Source organism: Xenopus laevis, chromosome 8L (genome assembly GCF_017654675.1).
Source record: "Xenopus laevis strain J_2021 chromosome 8L, Xenopus_laevis_v10.1, whole genome shotgun sequence".
NCBI classification, from domain to species: Eukaryota; Metazoa; Chordata; class Amphibia; order Anura; family Pipidae; genus Xenopus; species Xenopus laevis.
In genome coordinates, this window is record NC_054385.1 from 2,531,763 (window position 1) to 2,543,057 (window position 11,295).

Here is an 11,295-nt window from a genome sequence, read left to right on the forward strand (position 1 = left end):
AGGATTTAAAACGAACCAAAGGCAGAGTGAGAAGGTACCGGAAATGTACCATTATATTAACTTCTACACAGCAAGAAAGAAAAATTCCTGAATGTACGGATTATGATAGAAATTATATTTTACAGGTGATACCATAGACACAATGTCATGTGTTAATTTGGTCCCTCAAATACTTGGTTCTGTCTTTTTATTGTCTGAGTTTTAAAAACAAACACATGTTGCATTACTTTTAAAGAACTAATTTTTATCTCAGTTTATTGAGTGCATTTGTGTTAAAATGTCTTCATGATATCTGGAGCCACACAAACAGTTCCATATCTAAAATATAAAAAGGCAGGGTTGCATTTTTTTCAGAAAGGAAGTAGAGAAAAGTCTCTGTGTAACAGGAAATAAGCTACCCAATGACTTTTTTCCAACCAAGGCAGATTCAAACAAAATGACACACTGTTTTCCAGAACAATGATTTTATTTTAATTTTGAGGATGGTATCCCTATACTATCACAAGATATTATGCATTAGAGACACAAATCTAGATAAAGATAGCGTAGACACAGAGTAGATATAATAACGCTAGATGAAAGAGAGAAACATTATTGCAACTGAGGATGGACCAATTAAACCAGCCTTTCTTTACGGGACACAAAATAGGCAATTGATTCATAATCGATCAAAGGTGATTGGAAATGGCTTTTGTGCGTTTCAGATTTTACAATGGTGCACCCGGCCTCTGTCAGAGCCTTTTGTATAAACTCTTCATCGCACTTGAGCCCACTGAACTTGTGTTGGCCGACTGTGTAATAAGACATGTTGATCACTGCCACCAGGATCAGGTGACCTCCAATCTTCAGAAGGGATGACAATTTCTTCAGAAGGATTATATACATATCTTGGCCTTTGCTAACGAACTCCAAGTGATAAAGAGCGATTAAACAATCCCCTTGGGGCAACACAACTGCACCCAGTGGGTTCTCTTTGGTGATGTCCCATTTTACCACTTTTTTTAATGCCCTTCTGGCTTTTTCTTCATGTTTCTTCCACTCAGTACTGAAAAACAATACATTATTTGCTGTGTTTCAGAATACATAAATTGGAACTTTTTTACTATATTTATTGGAGGAGCTACAGCCCCATGATATCCTTTGCAATCACAGTTTTTCATGATAAAAAAATACACTACACTACTATCAAGTTAAACCCTAACTTCTAACTGAAACAAGGGAGATAAAAAAATATGTGTAATTTCCTGCCCCAAACATCCAGAAATCCCAGAAAACATATCTAAAGTAATCACAGCATGTTGCCCTGGAAAAAAAGCCATTCTATAAATGGGAATCTATTAGCTCCCAATTGATTACATCTACTGCTGATGAGGCATCCAGAGATTCTCTAACACCTGCTTAGACACCCATCTTTGAATACTCTTTTGCTTCAAAATGCCGTTTCTTGATACAACCTTGTACACCCTATATAAAGGAGATTTATACATTTCACGGGGTGCCTATAGTATTTATTTATACATTGTTCATATTACAACTTAACTTCTTTAAACCCCTACATTAGGGCACCTATGAAAATGATAGATCCTCACTGATGGATTTGTGTATTAATATAGCACAGTGCCCTTACCATTTTCGGCTTAGCCCCATGTAACATTTAGGGTTGGGAAAGCCCTCAAGCAAAGTTAAGCAACAGCAGCTAGATGCCCATTAAAGACACCATGGGTTCTTTAAACTAGATCTTACCAAAGAAATAACACAACTGTAGCCTATTCCCGCTCACCTTTTCCCTTTAAGGGAGCAAGCAAACTCTGCAAAGTGGGATTGCTCCGGAGCTCCAGGTTCATTGTTGATCCACTTCTCTAAGGTTTTCATGCAGCAGTCTGAAGATTCCAGCAATATAATATTTTTAAAGAAATCAGCGGCAATAAAGGCTTCAGTCACGCAAGAGCCAATTGAAATATGAATCAACGTTTCTCCTTTCACGGAACCTACAAACAAAAACAGCATTATTGTTCACAATGACCTTTTTATATTCCTAATTTCATTTTGGATTTGCTGTATTGTGCCAATACTTTCTACAAAATATAGATTTGCCCAGAATCATGCAATTCAGTCAAAAAGAGTTCACACTGGATATTGGAAGGTGACACCAGTGATTTAATTTTGTGGATTATTCTCAGATTTTAATATGTCAATAAGAATTCTGTTGGGGTTTAGTAATCAGATGGGATTTAAGGATTCTTGTTTAAGTTTGGGGCATCATCATGTATTTATATAGCGCCGACAAGATACAAAGTGCTTTTTGCATAGGTTAATCTGTGAGTAATCCCTAAAAGTCAATCTGCATTTTATAAATATTTAAAGCTTCTTTTTATATGACCAACATTGTCAGTATTGCAGTATTCATAAAGCAGCTAACATACCTGATAAGAATAAATTATAGATAAATTTGAGGTGATTTTCCACCAGCTCTTTCTTAGAAATGGTCTTATCAGCCCCAGCGTATGTATCAAATAGATGACAAGGATCCAGCTCTTCATCGTGGTAGTGATTTTGGTCTATGCAGCTCATAGTTGGGCTCCCCGAATCTCTACTGCTATATTATAAGCAAAGGTCAATAAATATCTTTCAGATGAAAATACTTGTGTCAATACTTAATAAAGTGAAGGATACAATTTTGTAATGCTAATTTAATAATTATGGGTTTTTTTTATACAATTAATAGAGTTTCATCAGTAAAGAAACCATTGTTTTTCAGCTATTGTTGTAGATTACCTGGAATCCTGTGCTGTGTTCCCGAATAAAGTCAGTAGATACAGTCCTTGGGTCTGTGCATTTATTGCTGCTGAAACTCATGAATAATCATTGTATTATTTACAAAAGATCACTTCACCCCTCCTTGTTTTAAATGTTTTGGCCCTCCAACTCTTTCCCTTGCCTAATTGTTTGTTATTCCTGGGAAAAATACACAGTAAAGGAGCAACTCATGGTGATTTATTTATTTTAATTTATTTTTTTGAACCATAGTGACTGTTCTCTGTGCTGCAGGATCCAGTCATTAAAATTGTGTTAATTGCTATATATATATATGAATATCAGGAGTAGTTATACTTGATAGACTTTAGTCTTTTTATAACCCGATTACATAACTAGGTTATATGGCAATTAGTTCATAAAAAAAGAAAACTAAAGGAGATTTTAAAAGTATGGCAACAACCTCCATTTATGTTTTCCAAACAATGTAGCCCTATCATTGATGGCTTTTGCACAAGTCTATGTAGAAGACTAAAGGGTTAACCCTAGAGAAGTGGTTCAGAAACCGTTCAGATGACCCCCCCCCCAGGGCGGACTAAAGCTGTGGCAGCTAAGTTCGAATGTCATCTAGGACAAGATTTGGCGATAATGCAAATTTCTTTTCCAGAGTAACACTAATAGCCCACCTAGGAGGTCCGTTAGGTTGGGATTTTGAGTGAACCTTTATTCTCATGAATATTATTGGAACTATAGATACATGACTGATAGACCATATTTTTTCAATTGTTATGGGCTTAGTGAGGCCCCTAGAAAGATTGGTCCACAAGGAAGGCTTGGACCAAAAAATAATCTGCCAACCATCACCCAAGAGATTAATACAATTTTCTGTAGGAGGTACTGAATTCCGACTGTCCAGGTAGAGATGGTTATTCCCTTGTTTCTAAAAATGAAAAGATTTCATTCCATTCTTTGAGCTCCACTCTGTGAAGGATGGTTAATGATACACCATGTTGGCTGTATATACTCACATAAATACAATTTTTTGTTTTGCATGAAATGTGTGTGTAATGGAATAAAAACTCATAAGAACTACTGTAAATACCTATAGGATATGGGGAGTGCTTGGGAACATTTTGTCCATGACTTGGTACAGAATTCTCACCATCTGACATTCAGATGATTTATTTTTTGTTTTGTAAATATAACTGCCACTTTTACTCTTATGCTAAGGGGCAGATGTATCAAAATGTGACGACAGATTTTATCATAGAAAAATGCCTTCATTTAATTCCTACAGGATATGTAGACTTATGAAATGGTCAACTCCAACTTTTCCCCTGTTTATAAAAATGCTTCTAGTAATACCATAAGAATGAATTTTACATTTTGATAAATCCGCCCCTAAGGGTTAATGGCCCTCGGATAGGGTTTCTACCGTTTAAAAATGAGAATACTGGCCAGGATGTCAGCCAGTACAGCTGACTGCTCAGCAATTTAGACCAGGAGTGCCCATACTTTACTAATGTGAGGTCTACTTTTAGTGATGTCCCATTATGATCTACATCCATAAAAGCATTGTTAGCATTCTGTTCAATGTGAAAATATTACTTACATATTTTATTTATGTATGAGCGCATTTATTGTATATTGCTATATTTCTATATGTAACCATAACAGAATAAATATCTGAATGAAAAGAATAAAACAGGAGGGTGATTTAGACAAGCAGTTTGCTAATAGTGTCTTGAGATCTATTGATCCCCAGCTAAAGGTCTACTGGTAGATCCCAATATACCTTTTGGGCACCCCTGATTTAGACCAACAATCAGCCAAAAACAGGGAGCAAAGCTGGTGTTTTAATTTTTTTTTGCAAGCCATAGAGAGGTCTCTGGATTTGAGAACTTTATTAAAGGAAAGCTCTTCCCTTAAATACATTGTTTTAATATATGGAAGAAATTAATGGGAGCCTCACCCTTTCAGTTTGCTCAGTTTCAATGTCAGAGCCTACTTGCAGTCATGGACTTGGCTGGCATCCTAGTGCTATGGAGACAACCTGGCCAAAACCTGAAATGCTTTGCTGGATGCATGGCTAGTTTTAGTAGTGATAATTTAAAGGTGATACTATAGACAATATATAGATATAAACCTCAAATGAACCTTCCAGATAAGGTCTATGTGTCATGTGTCGTATGGCAATTGATGTGATTCCCTATGTAGAGGTAAAGTCTAAAACCAATGTAGAGGAAGACACCTCAAACATACTTAATATTGTGGTGTGTAGTTATTGCCCGTAAATTTGTTAAAGCGATAGTGACACTAAAAAACTACTTTTTAAAATATGAATGAACATTAAAAGTTACCTATAGTTCATGTTGATTGTTTTTTGCCGAGAGGTTTGTTTTTGTAAGTAATTGTTAGTTACAAGTTTCTAAACCTGACTGTTTTGCCAACCTGGCTGTCCCATCTCAGCCTGTCAGTTAAAGTTTCTAATGCTAACGGACTCCTGCTGCACAAATATGGCAGCCCCCTCATAGGAGATCACAGGGAGTCAGCTAGGTAATGTAAAAGCAATGGGCAAATACTTTATGGCAAAGTAGCATGTAAAGTCAATTTTATAATCTCTTTAACTGCTGTTCCGCCTACCCCAAACCTGCTCTTAATCTCTGCTTCCAGCTGGGGCTTATCACCCATATCCACAATATTTGTGTCAACAAGCCCCTGGTCCGCCACTTATGTTGCCCCCTTTTGCATCACCACTCCCACCCCTATATCATTGCCTAATACATTATTGACCTACCCCCTCAGGGTTCCACCCCTCTCAGCACTGGCCAAAGGAAATTTGCATTTCAAGCATAATGACTATTTTATTTGAATGGCAATATTCCCATAACCCCAGTAGATTAGGATATATTTTAGACATCAAGGGCACTCATCAAACATAGACCAGATAATAATGCATGATGATTACTGTGCCTAACTGTGGCTAAACCAGCCTGTCTTTACGACACACAAAACAGGCAACTGATTCATAATCGATCATTTGTGATTTCAGATTGCTCTTGTGTGTTTGAGAGCTCTCAATAATAAACCCAGCTTCAGTAATAGCCTTTCGTATAAACTCTTCATCGCACTTCAGCGCAGCAAACTTGTGTTGGCCGATCGTGTAATAACTGACGTTGATTGCTGCAAACAGGAACAGGTGACCTCCAATCTTCAGAAGGGATGAGAATTTCTTTAGAAGGTTTATGTACATGTATTGGTCTTTGCTAACGGCCTCCAAATAATACCAGCTGGTCAGACAATCTGCTTGGGGCAACACAACTGCACCTAGCGGGTTTTCTTTGGTGATGTCCCATTTTACCACTTGTTTGATTGCCCTTCTGGTTTTTTCTTCATGTTCCTTCCATTCAGTACTGAAAAACAATGCATTATTTCAGAAGACATATTGCAAAAAATGAAGCCTCTATACAATGTTCCCTGGCCTCAAATATGCATGTGCGCCGGACTCAAAATTCATGTGCGTGTGCATGAGCGCGCAGCTGAGAGGGAACATTGCCTCTATATAAGGTATTATAAGATTCTGGCCTGTGTCTTAAAGTTTATAATGCACTACAGTTTTATCCCCCTCACCTCTGTCCTTTTAGAAAGCAAACAAACTCTGCAACGTGGGAATGTTCTACAGCTCCCGGTTCGTTCCTGATCCATTTCTCCTTGGCATTTATACAGCAGTCTGAAGATTCCAGCAATATGATATTTTTGAAGTAATCAACGGCAACAAAGTTTGAATACACGGACGAGCCAACCGAGATATCGAACAGCATGTCTCCTTTGACACAGCCTACAGGCAAAAGTAAATATTATTTCTGAGATATTGCCTGTATGAAAACCTTTAACACTTTTTTACATTTAGGGGGTTATTTACTAAACTCCGAATGCAAAATGTGAAAAATTCTAGATTTTTTTTTTTATAAAATCGGACTTTTAAAAAAATCACGAATTTTTCGGAATTTATTAAACCCAGAGGATGGAAAAGTCAGAATCTGAAAATCCGGAATCTCAGACCTGTCGAGGTTGCATATAAGTCAATGGGAGAAGTCCCAATGATTTTTTGATGTGTGCTGGGTTTCGTGCAATACCTCAAATAATTTCGAGATTTTGGGTGAAAATTATGGAAAAAATCATGAAAATCGGATGAAAAAATCAGAAAAATTGTGAAAATCAGATTTTTTTCCGCAAAGCAAATTTTCAGGAAAATATAATAGTAAATAAGCATTAAAAACCTGAGCAGATTTAATCGGAGTTTGCAGCAGAAAAAAATTAAGATAAATTCGGACTTTGATAACTAATCCCCTTAGTTTTCAAGTGAAAGAAAATCAGAACTTTAAAGCACTGGACATTTGAAGGTGTCAAATTCAGGTTCTAATATGTGAATTTGAATTCTAATACATCCCTAGGTTAATGTGCCAGCTACCCCAAAAAGTCAATATAAGTATAATTATAAAAAAAGAAGAAATATATCTATATAAATAAAAAAAAAAACCTATTCCATATAAAACTTTTCATTTTTCAGAAGTGTAGGAAGCAAGGACAAATAAAAAACAACTTATTATATATTCTGCTGACTATATTAATACTACGAACAAAAAGTATTATCAGCACAAATCCTATAAATTGAACTTATGTTGAAGGAAGAGTTAATACTGGCCTTTAAATAAGAGAGACTTTCTTAACAGTAGCCTTCTTATGAACCAATGGGGTCTGAGCCCATTTCTTATGAAAACTGAGTTACAAAATCCTATAGCATCCATCATGGCAGCTTCTATTATATATATCGAGTTTATATAAATTACATTGTAACAGTACATTCTATTGAAAACATTCACAGGGTCCATTCATTTTTGTGTTAATGGGTTTGGTTTTGCCAATATAAATTACTTCTGCTAAATTACCTGAAGAGAAAATGTTATAGAAAAATTTCAGGGGATTTTCCACCAGTTCTTCTTTGGAAATGGTTTTATCAATCCCACCGTACGTATCAAAGAGATGACAAGGGTTGAATTCTTCATCATGGTAGCCCTTATGCTCAATGCAGCTCATAGTGTGTGATGTTACAGGATACTAGAAACAAAGGAAATGTAATCCATTTGTCAAATGAAATGAAAACTTCATATTAAGGGAAAGATTTAAGATTTTTAAATATTTTTTTCTCAAATCGGAATAAAAAAATGAATGATTTCGATGAGTCGATATATGGCTCAATCCAAAATGTATGAATGCATTGCCTTCCTAGCTGGAGATAATCATATTACAGCACAATATGTACACCTATATAAAATAAAATAGATATAGTTATAGGTATATAAATGCTTAATTCAAAAGCCATCAGGTCAGGATCTGAATCTTACGTTCCATATAATCTTGTTAAAACACAAAACAATTTCACCTTTGTTGAAATCAACTGCTTTCTATTTCATAGACAGGATTTAGAAGGCATAATACTCACAGCTAGAATTCCGGCAAGTCTGAGCTGGAGTAGATACGGCGGTCTGTGTATTTATTGTGCCTGACAAACAATATGTTATTTACAAAAGTGACAGCAATTAAAAAGACAGATATTTGTTATTCGTGATATACATGTGAATTTTATATAATCATCTCTCTCTGTTGCTAATTATGTTGTACTTCCACGCAATCCTTCAATTATTGGTAAAATCTTAAAATTCTTACTAGTAAAAATATCAATTTGCAATCGAATCCTAACATTTAGCAGTTTTAATGCAACATAGCGCCATCAAATTTTTGAGACCTTTTTATGGATAACAAGATTCCTTGGCAAATGAAACTGTTCCCCCTTTAACAGACCTAGTCAAACTGGTCACTGCCTCAGCAGCTGTTTTAAAACTTGACAGAGATTTGAAAAATATTACTGAAATTGTATTTTCTGTTAAATTTTTCTTTCTATATTAAAGTATCTTGTTTTGAATTTCCTTTTGACTTAACTAATCTAAGCTGCCTGAAACAAGAATAAGTCGTTGGTTAAAAATGTACTTGTTAATATTTTTAAAAGAAAAGTTTATTAATTAAACTTAATGTATGAATAATACAATTATTTTAATACAATTATTTTTTTATTATTAATAAAAGTAAAAGTTATGTATTAATAAATTTAAACATTTAAACAAACACTGATTCAGAAAATAAAAAAGTTGTTATTCACTAAATACTAATTGTTTCTTAATAACATGAAAATGCACTTGTAATAAAATACAGAAGTTCATATTAATATAAATTTTTTAAATAAATTTAAAATGCATGTATTGATTTAAACATGCACTTGTTCAAAAAAGAAAACGTTCATATTAATAAAATAAAAATTTCTTATTAAAATTAAAATGCACCTGGTAAAAAAATAGTTCTAGTTTATTCTACGAAAAAATTACATTTTCGAGGTGATTTTTCAGTAAAAAAATTTTCAAGCTAAAACAAAAATGCTTTTTCTTTTCAAAAAAACTAGAATTTTTTGAGATTTATTATACCCCGACCCAGGAAATAGTTCAAATCTAAAAAAAAACACCATCTAAAAACCTGTCAAGATCATGTAGAAGTCAATGTCCCTTGAACCATTTGAAAATGTTAATAGCCTTCATGACGTTTGAGGTTTTTTTTGGTGGGTTTCGTTCAACTCGATCAATTCAATTTATTCAAGTTTTTTCCTGCGAAAAACTCGATTAATCTGAGTTTTTGGGCTGTTAACTCTAAAAAAAAGTTTTTTCCATTCGAGTTTTTTCTTAAATAATAAACCATTCAAGTTGTGCGTTAATTACAGGTTTTAAAGAAGAAGTAAACCCTAAAAATGATATGGCTAAAAATGCCATATTTTATATAGTGAACTTATTGCACAAGGTTAAAGTTTCATCTTGTCAATAGCAGCAATGATCCAGGACTTCAAACTTGTCACAGGGGGTCACCATCTTGGAACGTGTCTGTGACACTCACATGCTCAGTGGGCTCTGATTGGCTGTTGAGAAGCTAAGCTTAGGGCTCGTCACTAATTATCCAGCAGAAAATGAGCTTCCCCTGTAATATAAGCTGATGCTACAGGTTTGCTGATTATTAAATTCTGATGCTAATTGCACTGGTTTCTGTGCTGCCATGTAGTAATTATCTGTATTAATTACTAATCAGCCTTATATTGTGACATTTCTATTCTATGTGTACTGTATATTGTGAGTGGCTCCCTAAGCTCAGTAAGTGACAGCAGCACAGAGCATGTGAATCAGTGAATCAGCAGAAAAGAAGATGGGGAGCTACTGGGACATTTTTGGAGGTACAGATCTTCCAAAACATCATGTACAACATTTCTAGCCTACTTCTTTAGCTAAGCTTTAGTCCTCCTTTAAAAAGCTCAAATAAATTCTCTAAACTCTAAAATTCGACCTTTGATAAATAACCCCCCCAAAATGTATGTATTAAGAAAATAAAAAACCCAAACTAAAACTAAATATAAAATCAAAAAGTTCAAAATGCAGTTAACATAAAAGAATATGAATTTATAAAAATGTTGACTTATTAGAATAAAAATAACACAATAAAATAAAAAAGGGCTTTTTAATAAAATTAAAACTTATTTCTTATAAAAACAGAAAAAAATCAAATCTATAAGGCCACTGACGCCAATGTTCAATGCCATGTATGCAATTCTCTCCATGGTAGGTGCTCCCTCACTGACCTAGACCTGAACATTGCACTCAGTAGTGCATTAACCCTTACTGTGATGAGTCTTGGACTTTATCCATGTTTTGCCTTGTTGTACCAATCAACGATTCTCAATTAACATGGATGGTTAAACAAGTGTATTACTCACGCCTGGAATCAGCTGATACTTTACACAAGATCCTGATAGCTGGATAAATTCAGTACTTGGGTCTGTGCCCAAAGGATCATAAGAGTTACCACGAGATAGCAATTAAAGAGAACATTTCTTGCCTGAGACTCAGACATGCATTCCCTATCCCTCCCTGTTTAAAATATTTCTGCCCTCCATCTAGTTATCTCGCCTAATTGCTTCATTGTGGGAAAAATACACTGTAAAACAAGCCAGAACGAGAATTTTAAATTAACTTCTGAAAGCCAGTTAGGGAGGGTGGAATTTAAAGATAATGTCTATTTCCTTGATACCCCTCTGAAAGCCTAACTAGAAGGTAAATTGGGGGAATTTGGGGTGAACACCTAGGGGGTTATTTAAAAAAGTCTAAATGTTCTGCCAAAAACTCAGATCACCTGTGTTTTTTCTGCTTATTTATTATTAGATTTTCCAGAAAATTGTTTTTCTGATCCTGAATGTATTTCTGGAATTGTTGCCATAAAACAGAAAGAGAGAAAGGAAGCAGAGACATTTGCTAATTTGTAAAAGTGAGGAGACCCTACAGTCTCTTTGAATTCCACCCTCTAGGGCAGTGATCCCCAACCAGTAGCTCATGAGTAACATGTTTCTCCCCAACCACTTGGATGTTGCTCAAAGCAGGTGCTTATTTTTGAATT

The 11,295-nt window shown here is 34.9% G+C and overlaps 2 protein-coding genes across 3 annotated transcripts; both read right to left on the reverse strand.

Moving 5' to 3' along the window:
- Positions 1-447: 447 nt before the first annotated feature.
- LOC108699501 (indolethylamine N-methyltransferase) lies at positions 448-2,882 on the reverse strand. Of its 2 annotated transcripts, none has more exons than XM_041572296.1 (4): positions 2,776-2,882; positions 2,424-2,596; positions 1,781-1,988; positions 448-1,045 (listed from the first exon to the last, which is right to left on the reverse strand). In XM_041572296.1, exons 2-4 carry the CDS (start codon positions 2,569-2,571, stop codon positions 616-618), a joined length of 786 nt encoding a protein of 261 aa, XP_041428230.1. In that variant the 5' UTR covers positions 2,572-2,596; positions 2,776-2,882; the 3' UTR covers positions 448-615. The 2 variants fall into 2 exon arrangements, with proteins under 2 accessions (XP_041428230.1, XP_018087097.1); XM_018231608.2 differs by having other exon boundaries at positions 2,424-2,593; positions 2,776-2,857.
- A 2,716-nt stretch (positions 2,883-5,598) lies between these two features.
- Positions 5,599-8,286, reverse strand: LOC108699502 (nicotinamide N-methyltransferase). Its single transcript, XM_018231609.2, has 4 exons — positions 8,258-8,286; positions 7,704-7,872; positions 6,385-6,592; positions 5,599-6,167 (listed from the first exon to the last, which is right to left on the reverse strand). The coding sequence occupies exons 2-4, from the start codon at positions 7,849-7,851 to the stop codon at positions 5,738-5,740; spliced, it is 786 nt and encodes a 261-aa protein (XP_018087098.1). The 5' UTR covers positions 7,852-7,872; positions 8,258-8,286; the 3' UTR covers positions 5,599-5,737.
- Between the last annotated feature and the right edge of the window lie 3,009 nt (positions 8,287-11,295).